Source organism: Strongyloides ratti (genome assembly GCF_001040885.1).
Source record: "Strongyloides ratti genome assembly S_ratti_ED321, chromosome : 2".
Taxonomy (NCBI): domain Eukaryota; kingdom Metazoa; phylum Nematoda; class Chromadorea; order Rhabditida; family Strongyloididae; genus Strongyloides; species Strongyloides ratti.
The window spans coordinates 16,646,309-16,660,901 of NC_037308.1; the positions used below are offsets into that span (position 1 = coordinate 16,646,309).

The 14,593-nt window shown below is 17.8% G+C and overlaps 6 protein-coding genes across 6 annotated transcripts; 2 read left to right on the forward strand and 4 right to left on the reverse strand.

The window, feature by feature from the left end:
* Nucleotides 1–1,829: 1,829 nt before the first annotated feature.
* On the reverse strand, nt 1,830–2,522 carry SRAE_2000525800 (Astacin-like metalloendopeptidase; the record flags this gene model as incomplete). The annotated part of the gene is made up of 1 exon (XM_024644250.1): nt 1,830–2,522. The coding sequence occupies one exon, from the start codon at nt 2,520–2,522 to the stop codon at nt 1,830–1,832; it is 693 nt and encodes a 230-aa protein (XP_024509829.1).
* Nucleotides 2,523–2,892: 370 nt separating this feature from the next.
* On the reverse strand, nt 2,893–3,179 carry SRAE_2000525900 (Astacin-like metalloendopeptidase; the record flags this gene model as incomplete). Its single annotated transcript, XM_024644253.1, has 2 exons — nt 2,893–3,080; nt 3,128–3,179. The coding sequence occupies 2 exons, from the start codon at nt 3,177–3,179 to the stop codon at nt 2,893–2,895; spliced, it is 240 nt and encodes a 79-aa protein (XP_024509830.1).
* Nucleotides 3,180–4,349: 1,170 nt separating this feature from the next.
* SRAE_2000526000 (Astacin-like metalloendopeptidase) lies at nt 4,350–5,602 on the reverse strand (the record flags this gene model as incomplete). The annotated part of the gene is made up of 2 exons (XM_024644254.1): nt 4,350–5,543; nt 5,588–5,602. The coding sequence occupies 2 exons, from the start codon at nt 5,600–5,602 to the stop codon at nt 4,350–4,352; spliced, it is 1,209 nt and encodes a 402-aa protein (XP_024509831.1).
* A 1,725-nt stretch (nt 5,603–7,327) lies between these two features.
* SRAE_2000526100 (Hypothetical protein) lies at nt 7,328–8,084 on the forward strand (the record flags this gene model as incomplete). Its single annotated transcript, XM_024644255.1, has 3 exons — nt 7,328–7,913; nt 7,958–8,017; nt 8,062–8,084. 3 exons carry the CDS (start codon nt 7,328–7,330, stop codon nt 8,082–8,084), a joined length of 669 nt encoding a protein of 222 aa, XP_024509832.1.
* A 520-nt stretch (nt 8,085–8,604) lies between these two features.
* Nucleotides 8,605–9,981, reverse strand: SRAE_2000526200 (Hypothetical protein; the record flags this gene model as incomplete). Its single annotated transcript, XM_024644256.1, has 1 exon — nt 8,605–9,981. One exon carries the CDS (start codon nt 9,979–9,981, stop codon nt 8,605–8,607), a length of 1,377 nt encoding a protein of 458 aa, XP_024509833.1.
* Nucleotides 9,982–12,954: 2,973 nt separating this feature from the next.
* Nucleotides 12,955–13,227, forward strand: SRAE_2000526300 (Hypothetical protein; the record flags this gene model as incomplete). Its single annotated transcript, XM_024644257.1, has 1 exon — nt 12,955–13,227. The coding sequence occupies one exon, from the start codon at nt 12,955–12,957 to the stop codon at nt 13,225–13,227; it is 273 nt and encodes a 90-aa protein (XP_024509834.1).
* Nucleotides 13,228–14,593: the final 1,366 nt, after the last annotated feature.

Genomic DNA, 14,593 nt, shown 5'->3' on the forward strand with positions numbered 1-14,593 from the left:
ATATAACACGATTTTGAAGATCATTACTTCTATAATGAATTATAACATTAGAAATATGATATATAATTGTAATTATTGAATTATACATGCAAAATGAAGCTTCAGTAACAGTTTTATCATTTCAAATATATATTTCAAAACTATTTTCTGAAAGACAAAATGAACCATAATTTGCGTATAATGGTGTTGAAATTATTTTAATTAAATTCTTTTTTTATGATTTGCTAAAAAATGAAATGTACAACTATTTGCTCTATAAAATTCAAATTTAGTTGGAATATTTTTTATTATAAATTGTTATTGAATGTATCTATATGATGTAGATGGTGTTATGATTTTACATTGAGGTCCACTATAGTCTTCAATATATTTACATACACTAAATTTATTGGGATTTTGGTTCTGGTGCCATATCATATAATGAGCCAAATGGTTTCATAGTTTTCCTTTATTTTTTTGTAAAATAATATAAACCATAATGCATTACAGATCCATAATCATATTAAACACCAAAAGTATTTGAATCTTTTTTTGACATAATATCAAAACTTTGTTTACGAGAAGAATTAATATTTTGATAATAAATTTTAAGATATTTATCTCAATCAGATTACTATGTTCATAATAAAAACCTAATGTATGTAATATTTTATGTTAAATTTGTCTTGAATAATCACAACTCTTTTCTAAACTTATATTTTGCCATTTTTTTTTTAAATTTTTTTCCTACATTACTACTACAATATGGTCTATACCAGAATCTAATTCTAATAACTTCTGCTACCATTCTATAATATTTTTTAAATTGAATACATTTTTCTTTTTGAAAAAAGTTAATTGTTTTTTAACAGCTGATATATTAACATTTATATCAATAAAATAAAATATAGGCATATACCATTTATTTTTTAAATCATATAAAATTTTATATTTTATCCTTTTATTTTTTTTAATTCATAAAAATTGTATATTTTTATTTTTTTTCTTACTAAAATTAAAATTTATAATAAACTTAAAAAACTTCCAAAAATAAAAAAAATAACATTTAATAAAATAATAATTGTTTATATATTTAATATATAAAATTATTATATTAAATTTAACACTTTCTTAATATTTTAAAAAAACGATAATAATTTTATAAAATTTTGCATTAACTTAAGAGAATTAAATATAAAAAAAACTTTTTTGTTAAGTTTTTTTGAGAAAAGCTACATTAAATAATGGTTAAAAGTTTTTCTTTTTTTTCTTTACTGCTGTTAAAATAAAAAAATAATAATTGATCTGATAATCAGTAAATGTTTTTAATTTTTGAATTAACTATTTTTGATTAAACTTCAATAATAAAAAAGTTTTATAGATTTATTAATTTATTTTGTCCAACATGTGAATATCAATAATACATTTATTATTATATACAAATATTATAATATAATATAACTATTTTAATTTTTTTTTTAAAAATTGTTTAATTAAATTTATTTTAAAATTAATATCTTTTGTTATAAAAATAATATTATTTAGAAAGGTCTTTTAAGTATTAAAAAAAATCATTTTATTATTTATAAAATTAATATTACTAATTAAAAGTACAACTGTTAAAATTGTATACATATGACTATATATTTTTCTTAATAGTATAAATATCTGTAGTTCATTTAAAAAACTTTACTTTTTTTTATTTTTTGAAATTTTAATACAATTTTTAATTAGCAAATATACATTTGAAAGTATAATCTATGAACCGATCACTATAAAAAGATTATTCTTTTAAAATTTTTACCAGCAATAATATTTTATTATAGCTTCTTTTGTTTTCTCACATTGAATTATAATACTTTATTATAATATATGTGAGCATAATTAGTTTTTTGTGTACTTCTGTAATGAAAAATTATATGATTGTTATGCGATAAAATTGTTTTATTTTCTTTTTCATGACAAAATCTTGCTCCAGTTGCAGATTTATCCATCCAATATTTAACTTCTATTGTGTTTGCATGTTGACAAGTTGGATAAGTATTGGGAAACATACTCACTTTTACAATATCAAATCTAATTCTACTAGTTTTGTTTACTACAAAATGTATAACACAGTTTTTTTTTCCTTTTAAATAAAATAATCTAGGCCTTCGATCTGGAAGTATTAAAGTTGTCCAACAATTTATTTGTCTCATATTAAACTGCTCACATTGTGAACCAATAAATCCATCAATACATTTACATAAATGACAATTGTGAGGATCTTGGTATCCGTAATTATAACAATGTCTTTTAAATGGACAATTCGGATGAGTACAATAGTGTAAATTTAAAGCTTTAATATCAATAAAAGAAAGTCTTTTAGTTTGTCCCATAGTTTCTTCATATAAAGGATCAGCTGGTACTATTGTTTTTCTATTACCTATAGCAAATGCATTTACAGCAGCATGCATTATTGAACCATAATCATATGATAAATGATAATGAAAAGCTTCATAAGCAGTATGTTTTTTACAACTTACAGTCTCATTGTGTTGCATGTATTGTTTATATATTTTTACAAAAAAATCTCTATCAAATCGACATTGTTCATGATATAATCCTAATGTATGTAAAGNAATGTATCTATATGATGTAGATGGTGTTATGATTTTACATTGACGTTCACTATACCCTTCAATATATTTTCATATACCACATTTATTGGGGATTTTAATATCCATAGTGAAACTATATAATTTTTTTTACATATATTTTCACAATAATAAATATTTAACATTTATATATCAGCATATGACATTTATGATTTTGGTCCTGGTGTCATATCATATAATGTGTTAAATGCTTTCATAGGTTTTTCTCTAATATTGTAAAATAATATAAACCATAATGCATTACAGATTCATAACATTATGGAACACCAAAAGTATTAGAATAATTTTTTAATACAAGATCAAAACTTTGTTTACGATAAGGAATAATACTTTGATAATAAATTTTAAGATTTTTATCTCTATCTATTCTACTATGTTTATGATAAAAACCTATTGTATGTAATATTTCATGTTGAATTTGTCCTGAATGATCACAACCCTTTCCTAAACATATATTTTGTCTTTTTTTTATAAATGTTTCCTTATATTACTTTTACTATCAAGTCTATTCCAGAATCTAATTCCAGTAACTTTTGATACCATTGTGTGATATTTTTTATATTGAATACAAGTTTTTTTTTGAAAAAAGTTAATTGATTTTTTAACAACTGATATATTAATATTTATACCAACTAAATAAGGTATTGGCATATACTACTTATATTTTAAATCAAATAAAATTTTATGTTTTTTTCTTTTATTTTTTTGAATTTATAAAAAAAGAATATTTTTATTATTTTTTTTACTAAAATTAAATATTATATTAAACTTAAAAAACTTCCAAAGATAAAAAAATAGCATTTAATAAAATAATAATTGTTTTTACATTTAATATATAAAATTATTATATTAAATTTAGCACTTTCTTAATATTTTGTTGAAATTTTTAATAATGTTGAATAATTTTAAAAAGTTTTGCATTTACTTAAGAGAATTAAAAATAATAAAAAACATTTTTGTCAAGTTATTTGAGAAACGCTTCATTAAATAATGGTTAAAAGTTTTTCTTTTTTTTCTTTACTGCTGTTAAAATAAAAAAATAATAATTGATCTGATAATCAGTAAATGTTTTTAATTTTTGAATTAACTATTTTTGATTAAACTTCAATAATAAAAAAGTTTTATAGATTTATTAATTTTTTTTGTCCAACATGTGAATATCAATAATACATTTATTATTATATACAAATATTATAATATAATATAACTATTTTAATTTTTTCTTTAAAAATTGTTTAATTAAATTTATTTTAAAATTAATATCTTTTGTTATAAAAATAATATTATTTAGAAAGGTCTTTTAAGTATTAAAAAAAATCATTTTATTATTATAAATTTAAATATAAATTTTATATTGATTTATTCTTTTTAGTTTTTAAATATAATTTTTTATATTTGTGCGTAACAGAGATTTATATATTAAATGAATGTTCAATATTTATTTATAAAATTAATATTACTAATTAAAAGTACAACTGTTAAAATCGTATACATATGATTATATATTTTTCTTAAAAGTATAAATTTCTGTAGCTCATTTAAAAACTTTACTTTTTTTTTACTTTTTGAAATTTTAATACAATTTTCAACTAGCAAATATACATTTTAAAGTATAATCTATGAACGTATCACTATAAAAAGAATATTCTTTTAAAATTTTTACCAGCAATAATATTTTATTGAAGCTTCTTTTTATTTTCTCACATTGAATTATTATACTTCATTATAATATAATTTAGCAAAATTTTTTTTTTGTGTACTTCTGTAATGAAACATTATATGATTGTTATGTGAAAAAATTATCTTATTTTCTGTTTGAAGACAAAATCTTGCTCCTGTTACAGATTTATCCATCCAATATTTTACTTCTATAGTGTTTTCATATTGACAAGTTGGATAAGTATTGGGAAGCATATGCACTTTTACAATATTAAATTTAATTCTACTTGTTTTATTAACTATAAAATGTATAACACATTTTTTTATTCCTTTTAATATAAATAATTTAGGTGTACGATCTGGAAATATTAAAGCTTTCCAACAACCTGCTTGTCTTGTTTTGAACTGCTCACATCGTGTACCCATAAATCCATCAATACATTTACACAAATGACAATTTTTTGGGTCTTGGTATCCGTAATTATAGCAAATTCTTTTGAATGGACAATTTGGATGAGTACAATAGTGTAAATTTAAAGCTTTAATATCAATAAAAGAAAGTCTTTGAGTTTGTCCCATAGTTGCTTCATATAAAGGATCAGTTGGTATTATTGTTTTTAAATTACCTATAGCATATGCATTTACAGCAGCATGCATTATTGAACCATAATCATATGATAAATGATAATGAAAAGCTTCATAAGCAGTATGTTTTATACAACTTACAGTCTCATTTTTAAACATGTATTGTTTATATATTTTTACAAAAAAATCTCTATCAAATCGACATTGTTCATTATATAAACCTAATGCATGTAAAGTTTCGTGTAACATTCCTCCAAAATTATTACATCTTGGTCCAATTTCTATATCTTGCCACACGTTTCTATGGATGTTTCCTATGGCACTTGAACATTTTCCTGTATATTTAAAATGAATACCTGGTAAAAAAAAAGGAAAAGATCTTCTTTTTCGAAATTTAATACATGTTACTCTTTCAATTAGTTGTACTACATTTTTAACGGCATCAGAATCTACAGGTGATTCGAAGTAATAAAATATTGGTAATGGCCATTTAGAATTGGTAGTTGTTATAATTTTTCTTTTTTTTCTAATATTTATTTTTGAACCAGATATTTCTGGAAAATTTAGTACAAAATTATTTATTTGGTCTACAGATCTTTTAAAATTTTTTTTTGTTATATAATCTTCAATGGTAAAATAATTATTTAATAAAATTATAAATAACTAAATAAAATTCATTTTTAATTATTAAGTTATTTTTTACTTACAAAAACAGTTATCATGACAACTTTCGAATTTATAGCAATTTTTTTTTGCCATATACAGAAAATAGATTATAGCAAAAATTAAAAAAGTTTCATTGCTTTTATACATTTTTTTATGAAAAAAATTTTATAAGTTTTATTTTTTAAAAATTTTAATGTAAATATATATTCTATTGTTTGTTATAATGGAAATAAAAAATTGATTTATTATTAAATCAGATATAAAAATTTTTTTTTATAATTAATAAATAAAGTTTAAGTATATTAAAATGTTAATAATTTACATTAAAATAAATAAAACATATAATAATGATGTGTTATATTTTAAATATGAAGTATGTTAAATTTCATTATATTTAGGTAAATAGAATAATTTTGAAATTTACATGGGAGAAGTTGAATATTTTTGTTCTATTCTTGATAAAAAAATCTATCTCTAGAAATCAATTTTTATCCTAGCTTTATTTAGTATGAATAATTTTTAAAATAGTTAAAGTTTTTAAAGTTTGTATATTGGTATACGTTATACTTTAAAATACTTTTAATTTATTGTAAAAAAAAATTCTATTTTTACTGTTCTTAATGTTGATTTTTTTTTTTACTTTAGTATATTTTTTACCATTGAAATAAAAAGAAAAGTAATTTTTTTTTTATAAAAAAATGAAGCAATTTTTTTCGAATATAAAATAAGTAAAATTATATATACTTTAATTTTACGTATTTTCATTTAAATTAAATAACATATACTGGTAAAAATAGGTAAAGGCAATTTTAAAATTTATTTTTCTTGAAATTTTGATAACTTGATTTAAAAAAAATCAAAAATTTCACTTGTTTTATTACTATATAATCTATTATATTATTAAAAGTTTGTTTCTATGTTGTTTAATTACTTTATTTTTTTAAACTTTGAAAGACTACTATCAGAAAGATTTACATATAATGGTATATGTTATCAAATTTTCTTAATTTGTTTTGTTTTTACAAAAATAAAATAAATTAATATTAAAAATATTTTTCTAATTTATATAAATTATTTCATTTTAAATTTAAATAAGTATTTAACATCAACTTCTAGTTTATCATTTATAATTATTGTAATAAATATTTTTTATATTTTCTAATCTTAATACTTCCACGTATTATATCTTGAAATTTAGATTATAATAATTTATCTATTACATTAATTATGTTTAATACAATATTTATTGTTAAATATGTTGATAAACAATTATTAACAAGCATATTTTCTAACGTTTATATTTATAACAACCTTAATTTATTAAATAAAAAATAATCTTTTTTATTTTTGCAAGTAAGAACTTTTAAAAATAAGAAAAACAAATATAAATAATAATGATTTTACGTAGATAAATGATAAAATAAAAATAGAGGAAATATAATAGATGCAAATTATTATCATGAACATTATAAATTAATTAAAATATACATACTTCCTTTTATTGGATATTTCTTTTAATATTTCTTTTAAAAAAGATTAGAAATAATTATTTTATTTATACTTATATTAATTATTTGTAAAAAATATATTTTATAATATAATTAGCTAAATTTTTCTATCAAATGTATATCTCCTCTGTACCAAATTATCTTTTTCCTCAAGTTAATTTTCAAACTTATCAAATCTTTATAATTAATATTCTTACTGTAATACCAAATATTTATTTTTTGTATCGAAGTATAACATTTGAAGCATTTAAAAAAAGAGAAATTTTTAAATATATGACAATGGTAATGTCAGCTGAATTTATTTTTGCTAGCCTTATTCATTTAGGATACAATGGATATCTTATAACTATTAAATTTTTTGATTCAAAAGTACATCTAAATACTTGTTCTAAACTTAATATTCTTGATCTTAATGTAAATCAGTTATTAATTGTTACACCATTTTATTTTAATGTATTTCGATTTTACAAAATTTTATTTAACAAATATCCAAATGTTATTATTTTTTTGGGAGTAATTTTTATAACATTAGGTCCTCTTTTTTATATGATGATTGGACAATTTTTTGAAATAAATGCATTTTATCTACCTAAAATTGGATGTGGTTATCAAATTTTTAGTAATATACCATACTATCAAAATGTCATGTATTTCAATGTATTACTTGTTTTATTCTTACCATTTATTTCATTTATTTTAAATTATATAATATATAAAATTGCTATTAATAGAACGTCAAAATCAAATAAAGCAAGAATAACACAATACAATTCTTTATTTAAAGGAATAGCAATACAAAGTATTTTTCCATTTTTTTGCCAAGTTCCAGCTATACTATATACAATATATTTTACCATATGTAAATTTTTTTTATTTTTAAATTTAAATTATATATTTTTTTAGCAAGAAATAATTTAGATACTGTTGAAATAATAATAAGTTTTATTTATTTTCCTGGACAAGGTATTTGTATTTTTCTTTCAATGATTGTTATTAATGAATTTAAGAATATGATGCTAATAGATTTTAAAATTATAAAACAAAAACCAATTGTTCATATTTCAGCTATTAATACAAAAATAAAAAGTAATAATTTTATATAAAAATAAATATATAAAAAATAATTTTTTTTATAAATATAAATAAATGGTTAGTGTTTATTCTTTGGAGTTTTATGTTAAATATCATTAGCATAATTTTAATTATTTCCTTTGTAAATGTCATCTTTTAATCGTGTTTATTTTTATAAATTTTACAATATTTTTTTTTTATTAAAAAAGTAAATAATAATATTTCAGGCTTGCAATAAATAATTCTTTTTAAATTAATACAATTGTAAAAAATTAATTATTTTATATTTTTATTTATAATTTTTTTACTTTTTAATTAATAACAAATAAAACTTTATAATAGAAAAATAATTTTATTTTAAGCGTAATATTTAATTAAAAATTTGTATGATAAACAAATGCTTTCAAAAATTAAAAAAAAATTACTAATTTTTATTTTCCTTTTTTTACCATTAGAACATTTAGTTTAAATTTAAAAATTTATAAATAGATACATAAAGGTAATCCAACATTACTAGACTTATAATTTTTTTTTTCAAATTCTATATTAGGTATCAATTTCATTGAAGTAAATAATATCAATTCCATTTCCTCAATTTTTACTTCCTCATTAATTAAAATTATAAAAACTTCAACATGCAAGCTAATTTCTTTTATCTTCTTATAGACTAAATTTTCAGTAGCATTTAAAGATTTTTCATAGTCTTTAATTTTTTCATGTAATGTTTTATCACTATGAAATATCATTATTGATTTTAATCCATATTTTTCAGTTGTATTTAAAATACTTAAAATTGAAAGCATTTTAGTTGTTTGAAATTCTTTTGCCTTTGTTGTCCTTTTAACAATTCCATTTACTGGAACATTATTTGAAAATCCATAAAAATGATATATAAAACCATGTCTATTATTAACTTTATAAAATTCAAGATAAAATTTACCATCTTGTTTATGGTGGATTATACTATTGTATTGATTTTTTTGTGTAATTTCTTTATACTTCACATTTAATTTTGGATTTTCCATAAAAAAACTTGAAATTTTACCTTTGATATCATTTATCTGTTTGCCGTTATTTGTTTTTGAGTTTTCTTTTAATATATTCATCAAATTATCATCATTTTCTAAACATGAAATGAATGAAGTTTCTTCTTTTTTTATATAACTTTGACTATTTTTAATGGTACTTTCAAATATCACATTTGATAGATTATCAAAATCTTGACTATTGTAAAGTGAGATTTGACTCATTTTTGGAGTACTCGTTTTTAGTGGTAATTTAATTTTTTTATCATAAAACAATATACTCTTATTTGTGTAATTATTAGAAGTAAAATCAAAATTAGATATATTCTCAGAAAACATATTTGTGGTGTTATTAGTTTGATTAAATCCATATTTGTTGTCTAAAAATTTTGTAAATAATTTCCAATTTTCTAAATCAAAACCTAATTCTTTGTAAGATAGAATTTCTTCTTCATCAGTTAAATAGTTACTTGTATTTGAAATAAATATTGTAACAACTGAAATTGGTTCTAAATTCAAAACTTCAGCATACTTTATAAGTTGTAATAAGTATTTTTCAAAAGAGGAAGCATCTTTAATTAAACTAAGAAATACAATTTTTAATGAATTATTCATTAATTTATATGTTTCTAACTCTTGATTTATGTAATTTTTCATTTTTGATGGTATCAATGCTTCAAGTTTATTGTTATAAAATATTAAAAAATATTTTAATCCTATTCTTGAACCATTTTCATATGTATCATTAATTTTTATTTCTAATTCAATCTCTTTTAATGCTTCAATTAGTAAAACAAATCTTTGAAAAGATATTTCCTGATCATTAACCATTATTATAGATAAATATTATTAGTAAAAAATTAATAATTAATTACAAAGTTATGCGTTTAAAAATAGTAATGTTAAAGGTAAAGACAATATAACACTGGGGAATTAAAATTAACTCTAATATTAAACTATCACGAATATATAAAAACTATTATTAGATGGTATTTGATGATATTTTATTTTCTTTTAAATAGAAGATTTTTCTATTGAATAATATTACAATCAAATTTCTATATCGATTAAAAATGATGATATATCATTTCTATAACAATTTCAAATAAAAATTTAAAACTTCTAATATTTAATTAATTAATTTTGATATTAGAAATATATTCTAAATCTCTTAATTATTTTTATTACACATAAAGTTCCATTTTAAATTTTTTAAATTTTAAAAACAAAAAAAGAAATAGTAAAAATATAATGTCATTAAATTATATTTATATCATTAGTTAAAAAAAAATTTATTTTTAAAATATTAAAATATCATTTATAAGTACTAAAAATAAACATAGTATTTTAAAGAAAATGACAATTTAAATTTTTTTATAAATAGCATAATTATATCATTTAATGATAATATAAAATAAGCTAAAAGTAAATGATGTTTAACATTAAATAAAAAAAAATTTATTTGATTAAAAATAAGTTATATACTTATTAATATCACACTCTTCTAAAAGTTTCTATAAAAAAAACAGTTATTGGAATTTTACTTGAGCATCAGGTTATATAATTAAAAATGATTTTTTGAGGATACAATTTTACTAATAACTTAATGATTTTACAAAAAACATCTTCCAAATGTTCAATTTAAATGTTTAAACTTGCATTTTCAAGTATAATTAATTTACAATTTATATGCATAAAATTATTAGATTAATTGTCAAAATATAAAATATTTCTTTTGTTCAAAATAAAAAATTTTTTTTTATAAATGTCAAAAAAATGGTAATTTAATTTCAATGTGTAAAATAAATATTATAACAATATATTATTATAGTAACAAGATATTTTTTCCACCTACTTAATAACAGGTGTAACAAAAATATATTTCATTTTATGAATGAAATTTATACTAGAAAATTATTAAAATGAAAAATAAATACTATATTTCTTAACTTTTTTTTTCTATATTATTTATAAAAAATTAAAAATGAATGAATCATCAGTTCCAAAATATATACTACCTGATACTTCAATCATACCATGGTCATATGTTATTTCAATTATGACAAATACACTAGCATTTTTTCCTAACTTTTATTTTGTTATTAGAACTAATACCTACAAACCATTTAGAAATCGACCAAATTTTTATCGAATGACATTAATAATGTCAATTGAATATACAATTGGTTGTATAATTCATTTTACACAAGCTTCTTATTATATATATTATTACATTCAAAGAAAAGCTTATAAATTGGATGTATGTTCAAAAATTGAATCAATAGATTTTTTTGTAAGATACATTACTAATGTAACTCCATTATATTTTACAATTTCACGATTTTATATAACAATTAAACAAAAAAATGTTAATGTTAAAATTTTATTAATAACAATACTATTAACAATTGGACCAATAATATATACTATAATTATAAAATTTTTTGAAATAAAAAAATATTACATAAATTATGTAATTTGTGATTATCAAATTACAAGTAATGTATTATTATTTAAATTTTTTGTGTCTATAACTTATTTTCAAATACTTTTTATACCATTTATTACTATACTTATTAATTATATAATTTATAAAATAATTAAAAATAAAAAAATTAAATCAAATAATATTAATGCAAATAAGGAAAACAAAATATTATTTAAAAGTTTATCTATACAAGTATTTTTTCCTTATTTATGTGAAATTCCAGGATTTGCATATTTTTATTATTACGTGTCCAGTAAGTAAATTTTATTTTAATATATTTAAAAAATTTTTTTTTTTAGCAAATGATAGAAATATAATTTTTGAATCAACTGTTGTATTTATATACCACACTGGACAAATGTTTTCTATTTTTTTATCATTATATGTTATCAGAGAATTTAGACAAATTATGGCAAAAGATTTTTGTTTATATAAAAATAAATTTTTAAAAAAATTTTTCTTTGAAAAAACTACTAAAGTAAAAACAAGTACATTTATTAAATCAACAAAATGCTTAAATTAAGTTTTAATAAAAGATATAAATATTTTATATAAATTTTAACTATTTTTTTTATTATGCTACTTATGTAAAGTAAAAATAAAGTTTAATCTATTAAAAATAATCATGAAACAGGTACATTACAAAAAGTGCAAATTTTTTTTTAGTTTATAGCAATAATAAACTTGAAATTTTAATATAATATTAAATTTTGTATTATAAATATATTTTAAAATGTTTTTTTTTATAAAGTAAAGAAAATCAATTAAAAACAATGTTATTGTTAATTTATTAATATATATAAATTATGAATATAATATTATAAACTTTATTGTATATATAATGGGTTAATTTACTTCTTTTTAATTTAAAAAAGTTTAAATTATTTATAACAGATATTATTTTATAAATAATTGTTGATAATAATTTTATGTTTTATTTCATATGATAAAACATATCACCTGTGTAAACTTAATTTGATATTCTAAACAAAAGTAAGATTTATATAGTAATAAGATCAGTATATTATTGACCAAATTTTGTTTAAAAAATTTCAAAAAAATTTGTTTATATTTATTCATAAAATGTTTTATCTAATAAAGATTATTTGGAATATCTAAATTTAGAAAAATTACATAAGCATATAAATTAGTTTAGCATTAAAAAATAATTAAATAAATATGGCATTTAATACTTCAAAATAATGAGCATTATTTATTTAATGTAAGAGAAGATTTATTTGTTAATTTATGAAATATATAAAGGGGAAATGTTTTATTAAAAATCTGATTTATCACAGTATTTTTTTTTTATTAAAATGAAATTTTTATTATCAGCAAATGCTTTACTTATTCTTATATTGGGATTTACTTTTTCCTATGCTTTGAACGTAAAACAAATTTCCACTGATGAAAGTACAGAATTTTTTTCAAAACGAATGGCTTTAACTGATTCAGAAAAAAAACAGCTTGAAGAATTAAATAAATTTGTTACTTTTATACCTAGTGAAGAGTCAACTTCTTTAGAAGAACAAGATAATAAAATTAAATCTAGAAAAGGGCGTAAAGATAAAACTATGAGACAATTATAGATTTAAATGTTATAAAAAAAAGACATCTGCAATAAGAGATCTGATATGATTTTTTTATCTATCATAAGCTAATGTGAAATTTGTTTTGTTATGGTCAAAATTATACATTGCCTTTCATTTCAAATATTATATTTTTTGTAACTAATATTTAATATTTATAGTGATTTATACAAACATTTTTTCATTTTAAAACGTTAAATTATGCGAAAATCTATGAAAGCACATTGTTTTTCTATATTTTTTTATGACATAACTTTTATATGTTAAAGATATAATAAAAATTTTTATTTTAAATTCTAATGTTTTTATTAATGATAAATAAAAATAAGAAATTTTTTTAGACAATAAAATTATTACTAAAATTTTTATGTATAAATATGTTGAAAAAAAAATTGTTTTAATATTTACATTACTGTAGATATATTAAATTTATTTAAAATTATAAATTTACTACGGTTATTAGAAATTGAATACAGTATATTTTATTGATAATAATTTTGTTGACTTAAAAAAAAATATATTAAGATATTTATAAATTACTTTATTAAAGTTTATTTAACTACATAAAAAACTTTATGATATTTTTTTATTTATTATCATTTTATTTAACTAATAAAAATATTTTATATGTTTAAACTTTAATATAAAAACAAAGAATAAAAGGATAAAAAATAAATTAATAATAAATATGTAAAAAAAAGTTGTCTTTTTAAAAGTAAAAAATTATTAAAAATACAAATTATCATACATAAGAAAATATTTCAAAAGTTTATTAAAGAATAATTTTATACATATTATTAATCAATTATCAAATATATTATTTATTTCAAAAATTTTTTAAAATAAAATATTAAATATATGTATATAATAAATAATAAATCAAAAACATAAAATTCTTTTGTTATCAAAAATTAATATATATATTTTTGCAAATTTAAAAGTTAAAAAAAATTTTATACACTAAAAACAACTTCTTTTAACTAATAAATTTCATAATATTGATGATAAAAAAGTGCAAAATATTTCTTTGTTTAATAAGGATAATTTAATAAAACTTTGATTTTTAATAAAAATTAAATGATATCAAAAAATATTTATATAAAATATTAAAAAAAATATAAATATAGAATGACTTATTTTTGGTATATCAATTGATAATATTTAATCAGGAAATCAAATAATTTATTGCAACAAATCTACTAAAATTTTTAAATAATGTTCAATGAAAAAAATAGTAAATGGTAAATATTTATATTTAACACTAAAAAAAATAATGGTAGAAAACATTTTTAAAATATTGGAAAATATAAAAGAGTTGAAATTTGGATAAAAATCAAATTAAATAATTTCAATTCTAATTATTAAA